At 39.3% G+C, this 26,240-nt stretch overlaps 1 protein-coding gene across 1 annotated transcript; it reads left to right on the top strand.

The window, feature by feature from the left end:
- Positions 1–12,598: 12,598 nt before the first annotated feature.
- Ankrd34c (ankyrin repeat domain 34C) lies at positions 12,599–24,226 on the top strand. The gene is given in 3 exon segments (XM_028865953.2): positions 12,599–13,192; positions 21,654–22,514; positions 22,517–24,226. Coding segments are annotated over 2 exon segments (1,602 nt in total). The 5' UTR covers positions 12,599–13,192; positions 21,654–21,697; the 3' UTR covers positions 23,302–24,226.
- Positions 24,227–26,240: the final 2,014 nt, after the last annotated feature.

Genomic DNA, 26,240 nt, shown 5'->3' with positions numbered 1-26,240 from the left:
ACTTCATAGACTACTTTAAAATAATGTAATCTTTGGGCTCAGTCTTATGCACAACTGACAGTTTTCTCCTTTCTGTAGGCCATCTCTTCATCTAATATTGTTTCCTTTTCAGTACAAGAATGTTCTCATTTCATGCAACCCTGTTTTTAAATTCTTGGCATCATTTGAGATAATTTCTGATATTTGAGTTTGATTTTCATTATTTCTGTCTCTTGTATTCTACTTTCTTATCTTATTTTGACATCCTCATTTAATTCATCTGTTTGTACTCTCTTTGAATTAATTGAGGAGTTCATTTGTGCCTTCTTATTTCGTTCAGCATTCCTATAGTCAGTCATTTGAAATTTACTCATCTAATTTACTCACTGGAGGTCATTAGTATTTTCATGTGCTTGGGTTTTCATATTTCTTATGTTTCTGTATTGAGATTCATGTATCTGGGGTTAGATTGTTGCTTAGGTATTTTTTTAATCACTCATATTCTTGCAGTGGAAAATAACTGCAATAACTGCAATGCTCAGTGCAGGAGGGTTAAAATGTTAATCTCTCTCCACTGGACTAAAGGTAAAACTCAGAAGTTAGATCCTCATCCAACAGGTTCAGGGCACCAGACTCAATCTCCAGTAATACATTAAGATTAAATTACTATCTGAAGGAGAAACCACACCTGATAGATATGAAATACACTATGAAAATACAGCAACAGTCAATTGCAAACAAGTGCCCCTTCAGCTCCAGTACTTGATTTTTTTGTAAAGGAACTCAGATAGTACTGTATATGTTAAGATGTAAGTTACTGAGCTGACATAAAACAATGCCCACACTTGGGAGGCTGAGGCAAGAAGACCTTTAACTTTAGGCCAGCCTGAGTTCATTGAGCTTGAGTTTCATACATATATATGAAAAACACAAAGAAAAAGAACAGTGTGAGAGACAAAACGGCTCCACCAGATTGGCATTGGGTGTTATATATTAGAAGCATGAAAGAAAAGGAAAGAGAGTCAGGTAGGCATGCAGTCTGTATATAGTCTCTGTGATGGTCTTGTGGATGATGGCGCCTACCCTCCTCTGTGGTTTGTGGATGCTTACCAATAATAATATGAGTGGTTCTTTGTAGGGCCAGCTCACGTATGCCAAGCTTGTTTCTATGGCTCCAACCAGATTTCCACCTCATTAATATTGTGTGGTTGCAATTCAGCATTATCCTTCACCACCCCATCTAGAGGGGTCTGCAGGCAGGCTTCATGGTTACATGACACTTCTTCAGGGTTCCTGGAGTATGCTGTTCAGAAAGAGTGTCTAGAGTCACTAAGCTACCAATTCGGCATGAGGTTTAAAATGACTTCCTGTACTGAGAGTACATATATTAAAATGGAAAATATGTGAAGCCTTAATGTTAAACAGAGAATTGGTTAAACGAAGTCTGGTTTATGCATACATTAAAGTATAATGTAACCTTTAACAATGACAGAGAAGATAGAATGTAATGATATAGAACTACTATATAAAGGAAAATAAAATCAATTTAAATTAGTAACTTTGTAGCTAATATTTTAAGGGAGACAAGAAGAGGGTATAAGATGAATATCTCATGTTTTATGGTTTAATTTCTCTTATGTAAATTATATTGTGTCATTTAATATAAATGCACATAATTACTCCTTCTTGAAAAAATTAATAACAAACATGATAATTACACTATTTTTATTTTTGATAGTATATGCTGATTTATTTGGAACCAGCAGTAGATCAGACCAAGGAACAGAATCATTTCTTTATCTTAGCTGATCACAACATTCTTGCTTTCCATATTCCTAGTATCTCTTGCATATGATCCATTTGAAGTAAAATATAATTAAAGGTAAAGGTGATTGGGAGACGCGCTGCTGGGGAAGTTTTGGTGGTAGAAATGGCTACACCCTTTAAATTCTTCCTGTCTGGAATGTGGTGCTATGCTTTGAGTCCTCTGCATCAGTCTGGCAATGAGAAGGCAAGGGCCAGAAATCACTGTTGCTAACCCTGCAAGCCATGAGTTCCTGAACTACTCACCCAAGGCCATGCTCAGACCTTTTATTTGATAAGAAAACAAACACTTCTCTAGTGATGTGTTGGATAGCATTGAGCCTATTAGCAATGCTATGTTGTACACTTAGTATATATTTGGTTAAGCCCTCCTACCAGAATTTGAAATTAAAAAAGAAAAAAAAAACCTCTACATTGTTTAAGATGAGGGTTTCTGTTACTTGTGGCAACTGTGGGCATATCTAACAGATACATTTGAAAGACACCAATCATTTTTTATATTGGGGAGGTGGTTTCGAGACAGGGTTTCTCTGTGTAGTTTTGGTGCCTGTCCTGAATCTCACTCTGTAGACCAGGCTGGCCTCAAATTCACAGAAATTAGCCTAGCTCTGCCTCCTGAGTGCTGGTATTAAAGGTGTGTGCCACAACCACCCAGTGCAATCATCTTATAAAGGAAAGGGTGAACTAGAAAGACTTGAAGCATTCCAGATAGTCCACAGGTGGAACCCAGTAAGGAAGAGTGAGACTAAGAAAGAACAACTCATTACAAAGTGAAAGAGAGGAAGAGCTTCAGAAGTTCCCTAAAAGACAGCTGAAAGGGGCAGAGAAAAATGAGTAAAGCCCAGAAAGATGTGAGCCAAGTAACCAGACTTCTAACTGCCTGGCTCTCCCTGGAGGCAGTGGGAAGGCTCATCCAAACAGAAAGCTAGGCAGTCCAGGTGAAAAGAGATTGACAGCCCTACCTACTATCTGAGCAAGCTCATGCCCTCACAAACCACAAATCCACTGGCAGGTTTTGATGAGAAAGTAATTCCTCTGGACAAGTCACCAATAGTGAAAAATAATTTCATTTGTCGCTCTGTACAACCGAGAGTGGGGTTTCTGGGTGCCCCCTTGAAAGAGAGTCTGTTGTTTAAAACGGTGCAACCCTGGAGACCAGAGACCAGACTGCACCATAAATCAGTAAGCCTAAATTTAGCCTGCCACGAACTGAAGGTGAGAAATAGCCTTGCGATGTAGTTATGAAGAGTGAGGTGTCCTGGTGTTGGCAAGCCAAAAAGTGCAAGCAATAGGCTGGGTTCAGACAGTGACATGCATGGGGAAGGTAATTTCTCCCTCAGTTGTCAGGAACAAATCTCATCAACTGAGATCACCCTGGGGTTTGACACTCAGTGTCATGGGCAGACACAGCTCTGGAGCCACCTATCTGCCAATTTTAATTATGCATTCTTTTCATTGTTGGATAACCTTTTTCTTTTCCTTTCCCTTTCTCCCTGTGTTTCTCCTGCTTTTCTTTTTGCTATACTTGTAGTGATATTTTGAACTTTATTTTCAAAAGCTCTTCTGTTTTTAGTTTTGTTGCATTTATTTTATTTTGTTACATTTATCTATGTAACAAACATAGATAAATGTAACAAAACAAAACAAAGTTTGTTTCTAAAGGTTCTAATTATTGAGAAATATTTTTCATTGTTAAGTTTCCAAATCTCTTCATCTTTTCTGCTTCACTATACTCCTTTCTATTGTTTCCTTTCTTTCATTTTACTTTTCTACTTCACTATTTCCCCCTCTCCCTGCATCACTATCCTAAATTATTTTTAAATCCATAGCACACTAAACATTACTTTTGTCATTTTCTGACTCATAGTCATTAGTGATGTATTAGTGGGCTTTAGTTTATTTTAAGTGTGTGGTTTGAAATTGTTACAACAATATCTTTTCTCTACTCTGAGATTATTAAGTTCCTCATTAAAAAATGTCCCAAACATTCCCAAATGAAACCAAAAATTAAAATATAAGATATATATAAAAACAAGGTAACTTGATTCCTCCAAAAATCATAACTTTTCAACTACTATACTCAAGGATACTTAAATAGATAAAATGTTGGCTGAAGATTTCAAAAGTTCACTTGTATAAATGACCAATGATTCTGAAGAGACTACAAACAAGCAGACAGATAAAATACAGGATCTAGAGAGGAAGTCAACTACATAGGGGAAGACCCCAGCAAAACTGATGAGGATCCAACAATATGGAAGAGAAAGATAAGCAACATAGAAGAAAAATAATCAGCAGAGAGATTGCAATTTTGAACAGCAGCAGCAACAACAACAACAAACAGAAATGGAAAATTCAGCAAATCAAAAGAAAAGCAAATTGAAAGCATCACAAATAGTTGTGGCTAGGCTGAAGAAAGACTATCAAAGATGGAGACAAGGTCAAGGAAATGCTACATTAAAAAACTAAGAAAGAAAAAAAAATGGAAGTGACCAAGCATCCAAGAACTATGGGATATATTTAAGAGATCAAATATAAGAATCTGTGGGATAGAAGATGGAACTGAGATAAAAATTAAAGGCATAAAAATATATTCAATAAAATTATAGCATAATGTTTCTAAATCTAGATAAAGAGGTAGACATCTCAACACGAGACATTTAGAACCCCAAATACACATCCAGCTCTGTCACAAATCATAAAGATGTCAAAACACAAATCAAAGAAACAATATTAAAAGTTGTAAAAGTAAAAAAGTGAGTTCATTTACAACATCAAAACATCACAATGAGAGCATAGCTTTTGTAAGCAACACCAAAAACCAAGAAAAGATGGAATGATTTATTTTCATCTCTAAAAGTAAATAGCTGACAACTAAAATGACTGTCTCAGCAAATCTATCTTTTCAAGCTGATGAAAATAAGGATATTGTAAGCAAGGCAATTCGTGATCATCAAGCAAGCATTTAAAGAAGATAGTTAAAAGAATACTATATACAGGGGATAAAGAAGGACCATCTCAATCTGAAGAGCACAAGATGGAATACATTTTTGAGTGAGATAGATGAACAAAGAACAAATAGAAAGAAATCTATTATATTTGATGCAGAAAATCATCAACTTCTAATTCTAATAGGAAAGAACAAAAAGAATAAACTGACACAAAGCATATGGAAGAATAACCAATAAAATCACAGGAACTGATAAACCTCTCTTATTAGTAAATTTAAATGTAAATGGCCTCAAGTCATCAATAAATTGATGTAGACTAGCTGAATGGATCAAAAACCATGATCTATCTATAGGCTATAGATGTGGCTCAGCAGTTAAGAGTGCAAACTGCTCTTCTAGAGGACCAAAGTTCAATTCCCAACATCCATGTCATGTGGCTTACAACCACCTGAAACTCTAGTTTCAGAGTATCTGATGCTTTCTTCTGATCTCTATGGTACCTGTATTCATGTACACACATACACACATACACACACACACACACACACACACACACACACACACACACTTTAAAAATAAAATAAAAATGTTAATAAAGCCCAATATCTATTGTCTCCCAAAAAAACCACACCTCATTGGCAAAGACACCCACAGACTGACAAAAGATGGAAGTAAATCTGCAAGTGAACAGAAGTTGAAAACAGGCTGGCACAGCTATTTTGATATCTGATAAAGCGCACTTTGAGTCAGAATTAGTAAAGAGAGAAAGTCACTACATAGTAATAAGAGTAACAATTTAGAAATGAGGAGAAACAATTGTAAAAATACATGTGCCAAATGTCGGTGCTTCTAGTTTGAAAAGACATACACTATTGGGTATAACATATCAGAGAGGTCTGATGAAAATATTTGATGATTTAAATACTATCTCATCTTTAGATAGTTCATACCAACTAAAAGCCAACAAAGAAACTTCAGGTTTAAACTGTACCATGGATGATTAGACTTAACAGATAACTCCAGAATATTTCATGTGTCATATACCAAATACCATTTTCAACAACCTATAGAACTTGCTTTAAAACTGATCACATTTCAGACTACAAAGAAAGTCTTAAAAAATACAAAGGAATCAAAATAACTTCTTGTATAGCTCATCAGATCATATTACAATAAAACTTGGAATCAGTGGTAAGAGAAACTACACAAATGCATGGAGCATGAGCAACACAAACTATTGAATGGCAGGTGGATTATTAATAAAATCAGGGAGGAAAAATTTAAGTTCCCCCAAACCAATGAATATTGTTTACCAGTTACTAAAAGTATTGGAGATCCAAGTCAGTTCTAAGTGTAAAGTGTGTGGCTTTGAGTGCTTATATTAAAATTTCAAGGGCTGAATAGATGCAGGGCTCAGGTGGTACATGAAAATGTGCTTGCGGCATAAACCTGATGACCTGAGTTTGCATGTTGGGTTCCATGGAGAAAGAGAGTACTGACTCCAGAAAGTTGTCCTTTGACCTCCACACATGTACTGTGTACACACACATACACACACACACACATGCACACATACACATGTGCACACATGTGCCGTTAAAATAAGTGAAGATATATATATATATATATATATATATATATATATATATATATATATGCTGTGGATATCACTCTATATAAATAAAACACTGATGGGCAGTGACCAGACAGGAAGTATAGGTGGGACAAGGAGAGAGGAGAATTGGGGAAACAGGAAGGAGGAGGGGATACACTGCAGCCACTGCCAGGATAAGCAGCATGTAAAGACGCTGGTAAGCCATCAGCCACGTGGCAAGGTATAGATTTATAGAAATGGGTTAATTTGAGATATAAGAACAGTTAGCAAGAAGCCTGCCACGGCCATACAGTTTATAAGTAATATAAGTGTCTGAGTGATTATTTTATACGTGGATTGTGGGACTGTGGGGTTTGGTGGAACCTGGAGAGAAGCTCTCCAGCAACAAATGGCACCCAACGGCTCGAGTTTCCACCTTAAACCTGAGAATGTTTAATAACCAATTCTAAACAGAGCCAAAACCAGGTTCCTGCTTCTTGTCTCATACGGGCAGCTAGACGCCGCAAAACGCAGGTTTGAACACTGGCGGGTTCCTGGCATGTGCGTTTGACCAGCAATATGGCAGTAATGAGGTGTCTGCCAGTGACACATTACGCTGTGTGGTAGATTTAGTCTTTACTAGTATTAAAAAAAAAAAAAGAGGTTTCTGGGCTACACGCTGCTTTGATAAAAGCGTAGACCTACTATTTCTGAGACTTGATGACTCCCAGAGCTGGAGAAAACGTACCACTGCCATGTTGAAAAGCTGAAGGGGGCGGAGCCAGCAGCCACAGCGCCATTTCAGGCTTAGAAGGCTACAGTCAATAAGACTGATTCATATGAAATAGTTTATAATACATGTAAAAATGTACGTAGTCTTAAAAGACACAAAAATATACCATTATATAAACAAATAGTATCTAAAAATAAATTGTTTAAAAAAAAACAGTAAAGGTAATAAGCCACGTAAGATGGCTATCACATGGAAAATCTGGATTATGTTGTCTTTAATATTCCTAACTAAACAAAAACATTTGATTGTAAAAGCTGTTCAGTTATGCCAAAATGTAAATTTTAAAGATACCTTGACTTCAAAATTTGGATATAAGGATATGTTACTTTGGAAAAGAGGTTCTGCTTTTGTTTCCACAGAAAGCCAGAGGTTATGGATTTGTTCCAGATTAAGATACATCAGGTTTGACCAGCCAAGACCCCCTGAAAGATCTCCGATGACACCATGGCCCAGATGGTCCAACATCCAGAACGGCTTCAAGGCAACTGGCTCCCACAATACAGCCTCAAGGATTACCCCATAAGCCTAAAATTTTCTTTGCGTCCCCATAAGATACAGCACCCCCCTCCAGCAGGAAGTAGTAAGAGATGCTAGGCCCAAATTCCCAAATATACCAAGCTGGCTTTAGAAATGGAATTGGCTCACTCCCCCTCTAAACCCAGACATATTGCTTTAAAAAAAATGGTTAAGAGATTCTTGTGTCCCAAATCAGAAGAGTCTCTGGTGTGGGACAGAGAAAAACCAATATTTTTATTTAAAATAGGTTGATTATAAATGTGATCTCTTTCTAAAAAAGAAAAGGGGATATGATATAGATATATAGGAGGATATAGAGATGATAAGATAAAAGGGTAGATTAATGAATCTACTTTTAAAGAACAACTTGTTTAAAATGTTTTACATTGGTATAGATTTTAGTTTATGTTTAAAATGTTTTACATTGGTATAAATTTTAGTTTATTGATACAAACTTGAAGTTAATTTTGTTATACTATATATATATTTCTATTCTTGTTTGAGGTATTATGTTTATGCAACTCATTTAAAATTGTAATGGATAATTAAAAATAGACTAATAATTAGTCATCTATTATAATCATATTTGTAGCCATGTTAGTTAAGTCTTCTAGATATACATAGATATATTTCAGATAGATAGGTAATCTTCAAACACTTCATAGACCTAGAGAATATGGCATTTACATAACTTAGAATTCTGTTGACGTGAGACACAATTGTTCCTGGCTGCACCAATATGATCCCAAGAGAATGTTTGGCTTCTAAGACATTTCCATTTGGAAGTTTGTCTTCTTGGCATAAAGTGGCCTACTGAGCAAAGAACTGTCCTTGCCCTGACGGTTGACAGTACGAATACAATGCTGTCCTTTCTAGACAAGCGGAACACAAGGAAAGTGACCACTGTACTCTGCCAAGACAGGGTAAGATAGTCTTTCAGAATTCCTGCTTATGAAAATGGTCTGTCATATACTCTAGGCCTGTAGCCAATTTGAATGCACCAACAATGCTGAGAAACATTAGGTGACTGTCCAGGCTGCCAGCTGTCTTGGTCTACTCTTACAAGATTCCCAAAAGTTGCTTGCATCCATCTACTACTTCTCAGGTACCATTATGTTCCTTCTCAGGTCTTTGATGTGATTAAAGACTAGATAGTTGTAATTTCCTCAGTTATGATAAAAGATAAGTTAGATATAAAACATTAAACTCACAAATATAAGATAGATAGGACATCTTCTTTAATATTGTAACTATAATTCTTGCTTGATAATTGTTTTGTTATATCTAATTTTACCATGTTAAAGTTAAAACCTTCCTTTTTAAAAAAAGAAGAAAAAGGGAAGTGCTGTGGATATCACTCTATATAAATAAAACACTGATGGGCAGTGACCAGACAGGAAGTATAGGCTGGACAAGGAGAGAGGAGAATTGGGGAAACAGGAAGGAGGAGGGGAGACACTGCAGCCACCGCCAGGATAACGTTGGTAAGCCATCAGCTTTAAGATATAAGAACAGTTAGCAAGAAGCCTGCCAAGGCCATACAGTTTATAAGTAATATAAGTGTCTGAGTGATTACTTTATATGTGGATTGTGGGACTGTGGGGTTTGGTGGAACCTGGAGAGAAGCTCTCCAGCAACATATATATATATATTTAAATTCAGTTAAAGAAATCTATGGATTCCATCAAAACTCCAATGGCATCTTTCATAGACTTAGAAAAAGCAATCTGAAAGTTCATGGTGAAGCATCTCAAACAGACAAAAGTGTAGAAAATAGAAAGCATAGTGGTGCAGGCGTCATAATGCCTACTCGTTAATTGTACTACAGAGCCACAGTCACCAAACCAGACATACACAACAGTGGAATAGAATGGAGGACCGTAAACAAACCCACATGGCCACAGACACCTAACCTTTGACAAAGGCGTTAGGACTGCACATTGGAAAAATGATGCAACAAATGGTGCTGGGGAAAGGAGCAGGCCACATGGAAAGGAGTGAGAGGAGATCTAGAGCTTTCATCCTGACAAAAGTCAATTCAAAGTGTCTTCACAAGACCCAGAATGCTAAAACTCCTATCGGAAAGCAGGTACAACACGTTATAGGAACAATCTTTAGGCTCAAATAGCACACAGTGGGGAAGAATCAAGAACTGACAGACCTAGTGGTCTAGTGTCTTTGGCTAGAGGGGACTGGCAATATAGATTATTAAAATTTTATGGCTTTTATTGGTAATTAGTTTTAAAACATGGTTATTACTATTGTGGGTCCAGTACAAAGGGTCTATGGGTAACAAAGTGGCTGTATTATTCACCGATGAGCAGATTTGGAGTAGTTTGAGAATCTTTGTTTCATATTGTCACATATGGCATTGGTGGCATAGAATACACACACACACACACACACACACACACACACACACACACACGGGGGTGGGAGAGAGAGAGAGAGAGAGAGAGAGAGAGAGAGAGAGAGAGAGAGAGAAAGAGAGAGAGAGAGATCCATCTGCAAAAGCAGACAATATGTCTTGTTCACAGCTGAATCTGAGCACACTAAAGAGGGCAAATGAGGTCATATAAACCCAGATTCAATGACTTTTTTTTTTTTTTTTGCAAAGAAATCTTTTAAATATCCTGGGATACTATAACAGCTTGTTTTAAAAATGTTAATAGATTATTATTAATAGGTTGAATACTAGCAGATGTAACTAACACATAAACAGACACAGGAATTCACCCTATTTTCACCCTATTTTACACAATGGGAAACTGGAGCATGAAGATTGGGTTCAGTGTTTCTTTTGCCAGAGATCCTGTGGTTAGTAAGGGGTAGAACTGGGATTCAAACACAGGCAGTTTGTCTCCATGATCTGTGTTCTCATCCAACAGCATGTACTTCTTCATAGTGCAAGACAGAGGTGTGAAGGACATATTTGAACGTATAACATAAATGCCAAGTTTTCATTGAAACATGGAAAGAAAATGTTCATTGAATGTTTTGAAATGACCATATACGTTGACTATAAAATGGAAATTATGTAAGTCAGACAATTAAAACTACAGGAAAATAACACAAGTTATAAACAGCAAAGATAATGGGTGAGAACATGACATCAGAGATGAAAGTGCACGAAAGATCTGGTTCACAGATAATTAAATACAAGAGGACAGTTGTAACTGGAAAACTACAGTTTCAAAAAAATGAAAGAAATAGTTTATTTTTCCAAGCAAACACACACTACTCAAAATTGACTCAATGAGAGAGAGAGAGAGAGAGAGAGAGAGAGAGAGAGAGAAAGAGAGAGAAGAACATTCCAGCAGCCATCAATGCTTTTCAAAAGATAGTAAAAAGAAAATCTGTCCTTTTAAAATCCACGGAGCACAGATGGTTTTTGAGGGTCATCTAAGCTCTCAGTGAATAGAAGACCATGTTAATGATTTAAATATCTCTGAGGGGAAAACTGGAATGCCAGGAAAATTATTCTGTTAGGTTAGTATAATCCCTCATTAAAACTCAATGAGAACTCAACTCTCCCTAACAAACATCAATTTGTTAATAGAAATGAAAAAAAAAAACCTACCTTCACATAAGTAAACAATTTGAATCTAGCAGTATGCTTGAGTAAAGGAACAGACATGGTCAAGTAGAGTTTGGATACTATAATACATCACTCTCAGAGATAGCGTGTTAAATCAGGGCACAGAGGAATGGGTTTTTCAGAACTGGTGTTGGGACAGTTGGCATCTCACATCTGTCAGATCCTAACCTTACCTCTTTGCACAAACGTAATAGCCACAAACCATAAAGGCATTTAGGAAAGAACCATTGTTGAGACTGTGGGATAGAAAACTCCTTTAGCAAGATGGGGAATGTAGGGAGTGACCATACAAATCTTTAAAGGGAAAAAAAAAAATCCAGAAACAGCACTGAAGTCATAAAATATCATGGATACTGGATGGAAACTTCTGGGTAAGGTACTATGAAACCACCAACTAATAAAGGCACAGTAGGAAATAGCATTCATACATTTGAACGATCAGTAAAATAGAGAGCCCTCTAGTAAGATTGATTCTAAAATAAATAGAAGATAGAGTAGTAGAAAATGCCAACAGAGAGCATTAAGAATGCAAACTGAAAAAATTGCAAACAGTGTCAGAGACATGCATACATACATACATACATACATACATACATACATATGTACACAAATGGCAAAATGTAGCTTTAATTTTTCTCCCTCTTCTATTATTTTTATTTTTTGAGAGGGCACAAGAGTTGCAGGGGTGGACCTGGGAGGACTGGTAAATGAGTGTGATCAGGGTACATTGTGTGAAATTCCCACATAATCACATAATATTGGAAAAAAATGGCAAGGCAACACTTAGAAACGTTGGACATATAAATGAGACAGATAATTTTCAAGGAATATAGAATTCACTAAAGTTGACTCAAGAAGTAGGACGGTTTGGGGTAGGATAAATAGATGCTATGTGTGTGTGTATAGAAGAAAATTCAGCTTACCTCTGGAAGCTGACTAGTGGGAGAAGGGTACTACAGGGCTGGGAGGAAGAAGACACCCACTTTCCAGATATAGCTCTCTGCTATGAATGATATGCAGTATCCGTAAATTAATTTAGTTAAAAGACAACAAATACTGTTAGTGATGACTCCATGGGAAGTCATGAGAGTAGGAGGAGGTGGGGTAAAGGATGAAGTTGATGGAATCCAGAATCATGCATGTGGGAACTATCTCAAATAACCAGATCCTCTCCTATCCACATTACAGACTGTCATCCTGAGACCCCAAAGATTTTTTCAAATTTATCAAATCTGAGGCAGGCAAAGCCACAGAATGACCAAAGAAGGTCTTTTCAAGTCTCCAGACCCCAAGGTCTGGACTCACCAAGTGCGCAGGCCAGCCAGGGGTTCTAAGGCTCCTGCTAAGTGGTTGAGTTAAATCTAATCCCTCCCAGAGCTGGGGACAAGGGAGCAGGGCAGCGGCTCCTTTTCCGACAGCGGCAGGTAAGCACCTCCCCACCCTCGCTGCCCCCTCCTTCTGGCTTCCTCTCTCACACCCACCCACACTGCCTTCTCTGTTCGCGGTTGGAGAGCCATTCTCAGGCGCCAGCGGGCCGCAGTGGCTTGTCAGCCAGTAGAGCCAGCAGAAGCCAAGCTGCAGGACTGGGCTGCGCAGGAGCTCTGCAGCCAACAGCTCCAAGCTGGGGGAGCGTTCTCACGTTTCTTTAATACTTCTTTTTTCTTATTAAACGCCCCTTTCCTTGGCCGCCACAACTTGGAAGAGCAGAGAGCGGTCTGAGACACTGACACAGAGGTTTCATTTATGGCCCTTGAAGAAGTTCTGAGCAAGTCTGCATTCAACGGCATCCACGAGGAGGACAGGGCTAGCCTGGCTGCTGGCGGTGCCTCAGACTGGCAGAGCTCTCTGGCAGCTAAGCTGAAGCTGCAGGAGGAGGTGCTATGGAAGTGATAACACTGTCCAAGTCCTGGACCAAGGTAGCATCGCTGGGTAAGCAGGTAAGCATCCCCACTGGGTAAGTGCGCCTTAAGGGCTTTCCGCTGGTCACCTAGGTGAGACCCAAGGCTCCCCAGAAGTAAGTCCACGTAGTCTAGCCAGGGCAGGAGGCGGGGCTGAAGGAGAGAGCCTCCTTTCATCACAGGAAATTGTGGGAGACTGGAATGGAAGGATTTAATTTAAATATAAATATATATATTTGCATTAACGCGTGGGGATGAGATGCGTAGGAGCCAGGGATTTTTTGTAGGAAATGGTTGCAGATTGGGGCTGGCTGTTAGGCGTCTGGGTTTTTACAGGAACTGAAGCCATAGCAAAGTCTTAACGTTTTTGCCTAAACCTGTGATGAGTGGGCAATGAGAAGATGTGAAATGTGAAAAAATCTGAAAATGTGCACATAATCGTAAAGCATATGTGTCTGAGAATTTCTGAAAAAAAAATGATGGCATGAGCATTTACTGCTCTGACTTCATTTGAATCCCTCCCTCCCCCATATTCGGCCTTCAGGAAGGTGCCCAACAACACTGATAGCAATGAACGCCCACACACCAGGCGCGGCCGCACCCCGGGTTTCAGCACCTCGGACAGAGCCCCTCCTCCCCCAGGCAGCTTTGAGCCAACCGCTGGGATTGGCTCCTAAACTGCTACCTCGATGAGCTATGGGCGGCGACTCCCTTGGTTCAGCCAGACAAGGCTCTTGAACCGCAAACACAAATGTGAAGTTCAATTTTTAATGGGCTTCAACCTGCTTCCTGTGACTACAGAAGGAAGAGCCGGAGTGCAAAGATACCTTCCACGCTTCCGCAAATGCTGCAGCTGAACGAAGTGGCCTCCTTAGTTTTGGAATGTGTACCCAAACTTTCTCAAGTACTTGTCATTTATACCGCTTCCAGTGTGCCAACACCCTGTGCCAAACGCTCTACATAGATTGTATAATTTTATGCACCATGATAGCTCTATCTGTACGCTATTTTTATCCCCATTTTTCAGATGAGAAAAACTGAAGTAAGAGAGACTAAGAAACTTGTCCAAGTTTATACAACCAGGGACTTTACAGCTGACTGAACCTTAAACTCCACTCCAGCTTGCAGAAATGGAACCATAAGTCTGAGCAGAGTTCCCTCCGTGGAACAGCTCTGAGCTTGGAGTTGGAGGGACAGAACCAGAACAAAGTTGTAGCACTATGCCTTAGGACATACTGCAGGTGTTTGGAGCTATAACCTAATAGGTAGAGTGTCTGCTCAGCACGATCAAAGCCCTGGGTAAGACCCTCACAATCAGTAAAACTGAGCGTAATGGTTGCAATCCTACAATCTAAGTACTCTGGAGGAGAAGGCAGAAGAATCAGAAGTTCAAGGCCATTTTCCTTTACTTGTGAATTTGAGGCCACAATGAGATACATGAGACTCTGTCTCAAAAAGTGTGTGTGTGTGTGTGTGTGTGTGTGTGTGTGGTGTGTTTGTGTTTCTAAAACTTTAACTGTGAAGTTAGTAGGAAAGAAGAAAGTAGCAGGTAGTTGGAAAAGCTACAAGGCAGTAATGAACAATATGCTATTACAGGGCAGGCTTGGGTTCAGAGCAGGGCAGGACTCCATGGAAAAGACATGAGACAAGCTTACAACCCATTAGGAATTTTTAAGCAGAACTTCCTACAGGAAATTCACATACTGCCTATCATTTGATCCTTACAACACTGTGAAATGGGTAGGGCTTGGGGTTATCCTATTCATTCGGCAAAAGAACACTTGTCCCAAATTCCTTAGGTACCTACCTAGCAACAGAGCTGAAATTCTGAACAGCTCTCTTGCATCTTTGTTTGGCAATACCACCTTCTGCAGACTGGCATTTCCTTTGGAGCTTGGAATTTGTCAATTTCAGTACTAAAAGTATTTAGATAAATAATATTAACACGTGAGAGAAATGACTTCTAAACTACTTTTGGATCAACTTAATAGATGCATATTAACTATAATCTATTTTTGTTCCCAAAGAACTTAAAACCATCTTTAAAGATTCATAAGATACGAGGCTTATATTCAGAAGTAGTTGAAGAAGTAGAGGAAAAACAAGATGAACTATAGCCAGAAACAAATGGATATGAAATACATCTTAGAAAGTCCTAGAAGTCTGTTCTGGGTCAATAAGAACAATATATACCTAAGCCTTTTGGGTAAGGCATAAATAATTATGGAGATACTCACAAAATATCCACAGAACTTTCTCTTTTGCATAACAACATATTTCAGATCACTGAAATATTTGCCTGTGTGACAAATGAGGGAAGATAACTGGAAATTTGTTGGACTTGTGACCAAAGAAAGTAGCAAGCAAGGGAATGACATTATGACATTACATCTTTACCAAAGTAATCGCTAATTACATAATTTATGATGTCTCACTTGACTATATGCACCTTCAAGTTAACAACAAGAACAGAAAGCCTCTACATTTATTGTTTTATCTGATTTTTCTGACAGCTTTGAAGAGGTCAGCAATAGGACGTGAGAGAAAGGGTCAAACTATGGCATGATGGCCTTTTGTGCTTGTATGTAAACCTCTGTCCCTATTTAGTCCAGATAAATTAACAAATATATGAATAATTGTAAATGAATAGTTGTAATACTATAGAGAGGGCCTTCTCATGCTAAACAATAACTAATCCTTGTATTCAAATATAATAATAAATATATCATGCCAGGGGCTGGAGAGATGGCTCAGCTGTTACAAACACTTTTTGTTCTTGCAGATGACCTGGGTTCTACTCTCAGAACCTACATGTCAGCTTACAGTCATTCCACACCCTTGTGTGACCTCCTTGGGTACCTGGCAATCACATGATACACAGATACATATTCAAGCAAAACATTCATACTCAGGAAATAAAGTCAACAAATCAAAAACATTTAAAATGTCATGCCAGTCAAACAGCACATGACTGTGGGTCACATGGGCCTTAGGACTTTAATTTGTGGCTTTGGTCTGAAAAACTCAGGCCAAACACTTGGAAAGATATGATAATGAATGATTCTAGATTCAAAGAGGAAAAGGCTCAAAGCCTGTCATTTTTGCTTCCTATTTTTTAAATCTGGAAGATTGAGCAAGATGGCCTCTTGGAGCTTAAAAAGGACATATGACTTCTAAGCATTTGTAGATAACAAAATAACAGAAGAACTTCAGGACAAAGATGGTGTACACCCTCCCCCGTCATGCTAGTCAAACAGTACATGATTTAACTTTTGGATGTTGGTGGTACTTAGTCTTCAGCATTTATTTTGTAGCCCCAGTGCCTTGGAGTCATGCTAGTCATCACCACAGTCATAATGTTAAATTAGTTAAGTCTTAAGGATCATTTAGAGGTGTATGTAGTGGGCATGTCAAGAGCATGGGAAGAAGGACAGCAGAAAGACACTGCTCATGTCTCAGTTTACTTTTTTTCTGAATCACAAGAAAATCATTTTCTTTGGGGTTATGTGTTAATTATTGTTCATCTTTAAATTTTTGAAAAAAAATATACATATATATGTATATACACACACACACACACACATATATATATATATATAATTAATTTTTGAGACAATTTTCATTGGTCTGGAACTCATCAAGTAGGCTAACCAGGATATCCAGGGAGCATCAGGGATCTTCCTGTCTCTGCCTACCAGTGTTGGTTTTCCAAGTGTGCTCTGCCACACCTGGCTTTTTCACAGGAATTCTGGGTCTCAAACTCAGGTCCTTATGCTTGCAAGGCAAATGTTTTACTGACCCAGGCATCAGGTAAGATTTTAAAAATAAAATGATAGCATCTAGAGTGGCTAAAGTGACAGGATTTCAAAATTCAGAGGATGTGTCAGCTGTTTCCAGTGAGAAATCCAAGTTTAGAGACCCCCAGTAAAGTATCCCATCTTCCCAGTGTTCATAGCATTTGCTTCATTGGGCACAGTAGAAGACAAATATCAAATGAAAGGAAACTAGGTATTGGTTGATTCACACATCAAATGTATCACTGGTCAGTGCTGCCTTTCTAAGTTCTCTCCAGCTTTACTCACCCTCAGCCTCTGTATTGGGGCAGCCCTAATTCTCTTCATCTCCACAAGGCTCTTATGTGGCCTCCTAGGCTCCCAATCCATTCCTACCCTCTCACCAATGATTATGTCATCTTTTCAATTCAGCTATCCACTATTTGGCATTTCCACATACCAGCATCTAACTTTAGGACAACAGTCCAAAAAGTGTTGCCTGGCCTACTAGTTAGCTCACTCTGCCATGCCTATACCCCTTCGTCCCTGACCCTATACCACAAGGTTCTCTAAATTTCTTTGATATGCTACCCTTCTCTTTATAACCACAGGTTTAACACCTTCAATAGTTTGATCCAAGACACTTCCATACCTCCTTTTTAAGGGCTAGCCCAATTGTGTGTTCATTATGAATCTTCTCCTAATCTGTACCCTTAGTTCCTCATGGTACTCATTTCTCGATGCTGTATGTTTGTCTTCAATTCTGGGATTTACTGCACCAAACTACAGTTATTTCACATAGATACCAAGAACATGGACTTTGAGGTGGGACTGCTGGATTTGAATTCTAACTCTACAACCTACTACTTGGTGATTTTAGATAAGTGACTTTCTTTCCCTGATGCCCAGTTTAAACTTCAGTTTAAGAAACTGGTACCATTACTATCCATCTCATGGTATTGTTGTAAGGATTAAGTGATAATGCATAGAACATTGTCATTATTCAGCACATTGTTTGGTACATGGCAAGCATACCATAAAAATTTATTATTATTACCTTCCTTCTAGATTGTAAATACTTGCATTCCATATAAATCCCTTAATATCCATATAAATAACCATATATTTCTTTATCTTCATATCTGACTATGTTTGATGATGAATAAGTGAACAGATAAACAAACAGCACTGATACTTTATTCAGGACTTATTTGATTATAAATAGCAGAAATTTCAACTCACATAATTAGAGACAAAAACACACTAATTAACTGAAAGTCTTCTAGAGTGCCTTTTCTTGTCCTCCAAAGGCCAAAAATTTCAGAAGAGAAGGTAGTTCTCTCTTCAACTTGCTTCTCGGATTATTGGTAGTTTCACTTAGTCAGTTGCAATCATCTGGGAGCTGATTAAGGCTAGACAGATGAAATGGTCTCACCTACATTCAAGAAGTTAGCTGAAGCTCCACCTGACCTTTCTAGTGGGGTATCCTAGTATTTCTCACTAAGAAGGTGGTTTCCAAGAGGGAAAACTTAGAGCTTTTATCCCTTTCTGTTGGGATAGCTCAGTCTTCCTCATAAAGCAGGTGGGTTCCAAATGGGAAAACTTAGTTAGATATTGCAAGATGTGAAGGCTTTGCTCAAAAGTGGTGTTATTTTGCCTATTTTATTGGCCAGCTCCTCATACATATACCAGGATAGGAGAATTTTGTAGCCATGGTTTATAGATTACCACAAGTATCAATCTAGGCATGGGATGACCGGGTCAGAATGTAGACTTCAGTTTAATATAGTGGTACCTATTTATACCCCAACATGTTCCTGATGGTTTCTGACTTCCTGCATCCTTTGGGTTGTCATTCTGTCTAACATTGAGTGGTACCTTGTGCTTTGATTTGATTTTCCTTGAGTGCTAATGAGACTGAGTACCTTTGATGAGCATGTAAAGCTCATGGGTCATTTGTGTATCCTCTTTTGGAGGAAGTGATTTGGAGGAGTTCTTTATATAGTCTGGATATGAGTCATTGTAATTTTACTCAACTTTCCCTCTTGGATCTTGATTGATTTTTCTCTTGATTACAAAGGAAGTAACATTTGAGCTGATGTTTGGAGGATGATGAATAATTAAAGAAGAGCAGGGAGTCCTTATAGTTAGAAACAAGAGCAGTGCCAGGAGGGAGAAAAGTGGGCGTATATAAGAAACACTGACATTTTAAGGTAGAATGTGAGAAGAGCTGGCATCTCATGGAATAATTCCAGAAGGTGACTTAGGGTCAGGGGAAGAAAGGCTTCTGTGATGGAATGACAAGAAGTATTTTCACTGGCTATCCCCTTTCATTTAGTTAATGCTTGGAAATTCTGCTTTGGAATGCCAGAGCTTGGAGACTAAGAAGTTTATTGAATATTGAACAATTCAAGACTTTAACACAGCCACCATAGGAAGCACACCGTTAAGGAGATCATTATGATGGCAGGAGAGAGAAAAGCCACAGACACACAGAGAAGATGAAGATCAATAGGATGTTAAAGGAGAAAGGGAATGGGGAAGGAGATGGAAATACAGACATGTTGATATATCAATTGTGCAATGCCCTAAGGTGACAGCAATTTTTCAGAAACTCTCATAGAAACATATAAGCACAATTGCAGCAGTTTAGACTCAGAATCTTCAGAATGATGCATCTGAAGTAGTGGGAAATGAGCCAAATCAGGAAGATACAGACCGGGCTGTTGCTGCTGTTACTTTTAACGAAAGTGCTTCCAAGAGGAGCTGGGATGGATCAACGAAACCTCTTTTGCTTAATGTGGTATGGTGTGGTAGTGATGATGATGGTGATGGCGATGGTGACAGCCATGGCAATGGTGTGCATGTGCATGTGTGCGTGCGTGCGTGCGTGCGTGTGCGTGTGTGTGTGTGCGTGCGTGTGTGTGCGTGTGCGTGTGTATGCTCAAGCACTCGTGCATGAGTGTGGAGAGGCCAACCTTGGATAGTATATTCCTAAGGAGCCATCCATATTTTAATTTTTTGAGGCAAGGTCTCTCACTAGGACCTGAAGTTTAATGATTAGGCTAGGATTTCTGGCCACAAAGCCCCCAAGATACTTCTGCTGTTATTTCCCCATCTCTAGGATTACAAATGTGCTTTCCCATGCCTGTCTTTTTAAGTGGGTTCTGGGGCTTGAATTCAGGTCCTCCTGTTTGTATGGCCACCTGAGCTATCTCTCAGGCCCTGGTTTTATTTTTTATGCATTAATATTTTTTAAAGGATGAGCATTTATCTCTCAATTTCAGCCAAGAGAGTTTGCCTTCCAAATCTATAGAAAATAGAAACTGCGAAGCCATTGCTTTGAGTAATACAGGAAGAGAAAGAATGCTGTAGATCAGATGAGGGGGAAATAACAGGCCGTCAGCTCAGTTAGAGCTGGCTACCCAGGGTGTCCATGTGGAGAGGCCATTCTTGCAGACATGAGTCAATGTAATTGGTACCTATAGGCTGTTTATGGCATCCATGCCAGCCTTCCTATCACTTCCTATTTGTAAAATGCATCTCAAACACACAGTGTGAAAGTTCTGAACCCATAGACTAGACAACTCCCATGAAGAGAACAAGACAGAAAACCAGAGTGTGACAAATTTTGATGGAGGAAACTTTGGTTTTATACTTTGTTTCACAATATGTGAGAACAAAAATTCAACACTGCTCTCTATTCTCTGCCATATATCAGCTCAACAGGAGGGAAGGATACAACATGGCATGGTGGAAGATGCTGTGAATTAGGCAAATGGGAATTCTGACATCTGCTGGGAAAGTGGAGACTAGATCCTGGAAAAGAATGGTTATATTGACTTTATCATATATATTTATTACTGCTTTTTCTTCATACTCATAGTGATACATATTCATTTTAGGAACACAACAAAAAGAAAAAGATGAATTCCTCCTTAGGCCTATTACCTAGAATAAGGATCAACACGTTGGTGTATTTTCTACTAGCTTTTCTGATGCACATCAATAACAATGCTTTTAACGATTATTTGTAAAGTGCCCCACTCATTATGTGTGAATCACTGCTAAGTGCGGAGGATCCAACAGTTAAAAACAAAAACAGATATGAATGTTTAATTTTTAAAGGAACTTAGATTTCTATATTTGTGTTAACTGAGAAGTCAACACAACCATATCTTGCAATTTAAAAATAGTTACTGTGTGCTCTGCATTATGCTAATTGCTTTTCATATGGCCAGGTGGTTTTTGTGTGTGTTTGTTTTACACACATTTTTTAGACTTAATTAATATTATTTTATGTGTATGAGTGTTTTGACTTCATGCACATATGTGTACCAGGTGTATGCCTGGTGCCCATGGAGGTCAAAAGGTGTTGGGTCCCTAAAATTGGAGTTACAGATTAATGTGGGTTCTGGGACTCAAACCCAGGTCTTCTGCAAGAGTATCAAATGCTCTTAAACACTGAACCAACTCTGCAGCCCTTAGCCAGGTGTTTTATACACACTATCTGAAGAAATCTTTTGAATAACCCTAAGATGTAGGTCACTACTATTTCTACCTCCATTATAGATGAATAGACCCACTCATAGGCATTCAATAACACAGTTCAGGCAACACAGCTTGGGATCAGGCAGGGACATGATTGCATCTAGACTTTGAAATAACCCTGCTGCATAGAATAGCAATAGACTATATAATGCTTTCTCTTCTTCTTCCCTTGCTAGGTCTGATTGCCCCTGTGGCTCAGAGGTCCTAAGTTGTAGCCACCATGATGGATGACGACACTGAGTTGAGGACTGATGGAAACTCCCTCTTAAAGGCTGTATGGTTAGGGAGGCTCCGGCTGACCAGACTCCTCTTGGAAGGGGGAGCTTATATCAATGAGAGCAACGACAAAGGTGAAACAGCTCTCATGGTGGCATGCATTACCAAGCATGTGGACCAGCAAAGCATTAGCAAGTCTAAGATGGTGAAGTATCTGTTGGACAATAGGGCAGACCCCAATATCCAGGATAAGTCTGGCAAGACTGCGCTCATCCATGCTTGCATCAGAAGAGCTGGGGGAGAAGTGGTGTCCTTACTGCTGGAGAATGGAGCAGACCCCAGTCTTGAGGATCGCACTGGGGCTTCAGCCCTGGTCTATGCAATAAATGCGGATGACAAGGATGCACTGAAGCATCTCCTTGATGCCTGCAAAGCAAAAGGTAAGGAAGTGATTATTATAACAACAGACAAATCATCTTCAGGCACAAAAACCACCAAGCAGTATCTCAATGTCCCTCCATCACCCAAAGTGGAAGACAGACAGTCACCACCACTGTGTGCATCTCCTTCTGACATTGAACTGAAGGCTCCTGGTTTGGGTTCTTCACCCAGTGAGAAGGATGATGATTTCTTCATCCTCCAAACAGGACACCAAAATGGCTGTAGTAGTTCTAAGATCCTGAATGAGTCTGGATCACCCACCAGGAAAGTGCCTAGCCTTAAAAGGGCCCGTTTGCCCCAACTGAAGAGGCTCCAGTCTGAACCCTGGGGCTTGATTGCTCCCTCTGTGCTGGCAGCCTCCACACGCCAGGACGAAACCCATGCACAAGCACAGACAATGAGGTCATCAGGAGCATCAGTGACATGCCCTTCCCTAGAAGGGGGTCACTCTCCAGAACCAACAGCATTGACAGTAAAGACTCCACTCTCTTCCCCACAGTACAGGAACAAGTTCTGAAGATTCCAGCTTCGGCACCAGCTACCTGGAAAGCAGCTTATGAGAAAGTCCAGGCTCCCCACCCACGCCTGGCCAGGAGAGGAACACTTCCTGTTGACCAAGAGAAGGGTGGGATGTGTCCACCAGGACCATCAGCTCTGAAAGATTCAGCATCTCTCAAGCTGTTGGAAAATGACCTCTATGACTTAGACGTATCGACAGGGGCTGACCCACCCAACTCCATGTCCCTTGAGTCAGGTAAAGGACATTTGGACAGAAAGAAGCTCAACAGCTCCCACTTGTCCCTTTTCCATGGCTCTCGGGAGTGCCTGGACACTGTACCCAGCACATCTCCCAGCTCAGTGCGCCGCAGGCCCCCTCATCTTCTAGAAAGAAGAGGTTCAGGAACTCTCTTACTAGACCGCATTGCTCACACGAGGCCTGGCTTTCTTCCCCCTTTAAATGTGAGTTCAAACCCACCTATCCCAGATATCAGAGCCAGTAGCAAACCACCTTCTCCACTTGCTGGTGGCTTAAAGTCTATGCTTCCTGTTGCTCCAAATTCACCAAAGAGAGTTGACTTGAGAAGTAAAAAGAAACTCCTTCGAAGGCATTCTATGCAGATTGAACAGATGAAGCAGCTATCTGACTTTGAAGAAATCATGACCTAGAACCCCTTAGAAACAGTTCTCCCACCCCTAGTTCATAGAATAAGGAAGAAACCAAACCTAGAACAACACAGCCACACAGCCCCTCTTCCTCCCAATCACGGTGTGTGGCAACTTCAGAAAGCATGGTGACTGACAGGTGCCGCTTCACTTCTGAGACAAACCCAAGGGTTATTTCAGAGTGCCACTTCTGAGATGACCCCTGGGTGCTGTTGCTGCTGCTGCTGTTACTATTTTACACACCAAAAAGAGCTCAGGATAATTGGGTTGTGGAGATGAAGGTATAGGAGGGAAAAAATAATTCTCCAAAGGAAACACACCTTTGCAGTTGGAAGGTAACCACACAAATGTAATGGTTGGTATTTTCTGCCAGAAAAGCACAGACCATGCATTTAAAACATGAGAGTGTATTCAGGACATGTCATTAGTAGTCTATAAAGTGCCTAAAAAAGAAAACAAAGCTTTCATGCTTTTCTAGGATGTGGAAGAGCTCAAAAACACCCACCCCATAACTACTGTATCTGAATACCTGAGTTTTCTACATGGCAAAGGAGAAGCAGAGTATTCCTCATGGAAGAGGTTTTGACATGTGGGTCTCACCTCTTGCTGTGCTTGAGCATTGTTGAAAATGGTAGGGGCCATTCAGATTGCCTACTAATGTATTTTGTTCACATACTAATGTGGATGTGTGTAAATCCTCAAATATCACAACTCTGATGTGTTACAGTTGCCAGTAATTCAGAGTTGAGCTTTCTTCCAGAAATGAATCCAGAGAAGCCACACAGGATCCATGTTGAAACAGTATGGAACACTCCTTTAAAAAAAAAAAATAATTAACTGAGCTGGACTCAAAGGTGATGTAATTGACCCAACAGACCTTTACAAATGCCTCCTGATTATCTTTAAGACAGTTTGGGGAGATTTATGGAAAGCATAATGATAAATCACCATAGGATATGTACAGATTAAATGGGACAGTGGGTGGCTTTCCAGCTGGAAGCAGCAGGAACCAGTTCAATTTTTAAAGCCTGAACATTTAATGGGGTGAAAACCATCATTTCCTCTTCAATGATCTGAGTAATTTGAGGGCAATCTGGTTTCTTCTTTACCTGTATTATCTAGGTGATGGAGGATTTATATAAATCACCTCTACAATTCTTCAAGGTATGAGCAAACTCATAAAGGAAGAGATGTAGCACATTTGGCATAATGTAGCTACATTGTAAGTGAGGTATTAGAGTCCTAGTTTTCCCCCTTTTTATTTTTCCTCTTTTGTGGGATGAGGTGCATTTGTTCAATGGTTAAGAAACTCAGGTTGTCCCCATGGATGGCATCATGCAGAAGAACAATCAAGGCTCTGTCTGCATCTGATGGATTAGGGTTTTCATTTTTCAAGTGTTTGATTTTAGGGAAGTATCAATGCTACTTTGAGCCTCTGTTCCATCAGCTGTGCAATGGGAGTCACAGTGTGCATAAAGTTGTGCTAAGGATTAAACCATGCAGCAGATAGAAGCATCAGATTTTGCACGTGGTATGAGTACAAATCATTAGATGAGAGGCAGCTACTCTTATTTATTTCTTGAGATCCTGGAAGTCTCAAAAATATCAGGCAGTAAGTGATGCCCTATACAAAACAGAGTATAGCCAAAAGATTACAAGCATAACCAAAAGATTCAAGTGTCTCTATGAGACCCTCAGTGATTGTATAAATACCAATTCCTAAAAACTCATTTGTCACATAAACAATTGCCACAAAAGCTCTATATCTTACATCATTTCTATAAGGTCATATGATGGAAATTGATCTGCATTTATATTCCAAAACAGTTGTTAGTAATACTTATAAACAAAACAAAATGATATATTTTTTTTTTAAAAAAAATTGATTCTTTTAAGGCAAGTGCTTACTGGATCTCAGTGCTTTTCACATTTGGGGCTGGTAACTGTTACGGGACGTATGTTCTGGGAATTTTGGAATAAATAGCAATATCTCTGGCACTACTTAGTAGATGACATTCTGACACCCAAATTATGACAACCAGAAAGACTCTAGACATGTCCAGATATTTCCTAGCAACAAAATTGCCTTGGTTGCTCACCAACGCTCTAAAGAAATACTGTATGTGGTAGAAATTTGTCTTAAAGGACAAAGTGAATTGGAGGTGTAGCCTTCAAAACTCTTAGAAAATTTACACAAAAAGGAGTATTAAAGGTCTTGTACTTTGCAGGAAAGGAAGCATATTAGAAGAAGAGCACATACAGTGTGAAGATCAGGGCTCATGAACTGGATTTAGTGTGGGAAAGCCATTTGCTTTTCAGAACTGTTCAGTAGTTCTCATTAAGCAGATGTGATCACAAGCAAATAACAACTCTCAATGCATTAAAGAAAGAATCATAAAGATGACCCTGCTTTCATCATGCCAACACACACACACACACACACACACACACACACACACACACACACACACACACACATCACTGCACATCTCTAATACATTTAAAACTATGATTAGTGCCAATTGGAAATAACTTCTGCTAGTAGTATCTAACTGTGAGGATAAAAAGACAACTGCAGAAGAAAATTTCCTAAGGCTTTAGCTAAGATTTGGTAACCTAATTTATCCTAAGTAGTCAACTGTGGTACATTCATATTAGTTAGCTTAGGTGAAATACCAAATGATAAATTGCTCATTCAGAGTAGTCGGACCATTGCACAAAAACATAAGATCAGATATTTTCATGCTGGTGTCATCCAGTTGTGACCTTTCCATCAGCCTTTCTCTAGGTAGCCATTAGGACAGCATCATATCTCATCACTTCCTGGTGATGTATTAGTCACATTAGACTGTCCTAAGCTAGTGTAATGGCCAAATTACTGCATCACTGGTCATGCCTAATTAAGCATTCTTGTCCATTTCAATGAACTTCACAGAAATGCT

The sequence above is a fragment of the Peromyscus leucopus genome, chromosome 7 (genome assembly GCF_004664715.2).
Source record: "Peromyscus leucopus breed LL Stock chromosome 7, UCI_PerLeu_2.1, whole genome shotgun sequence".
NCBI lineage: Eukaryota > Metazoa > Chordata > Mammalia > Rodentia > Cricetidae > Peromyscus > Peromyscus leucopus.
Note: the sequence above shows the minus strand (reverse complement) of the source record. Positions and strands in the feature narration are given on the sequence as shown.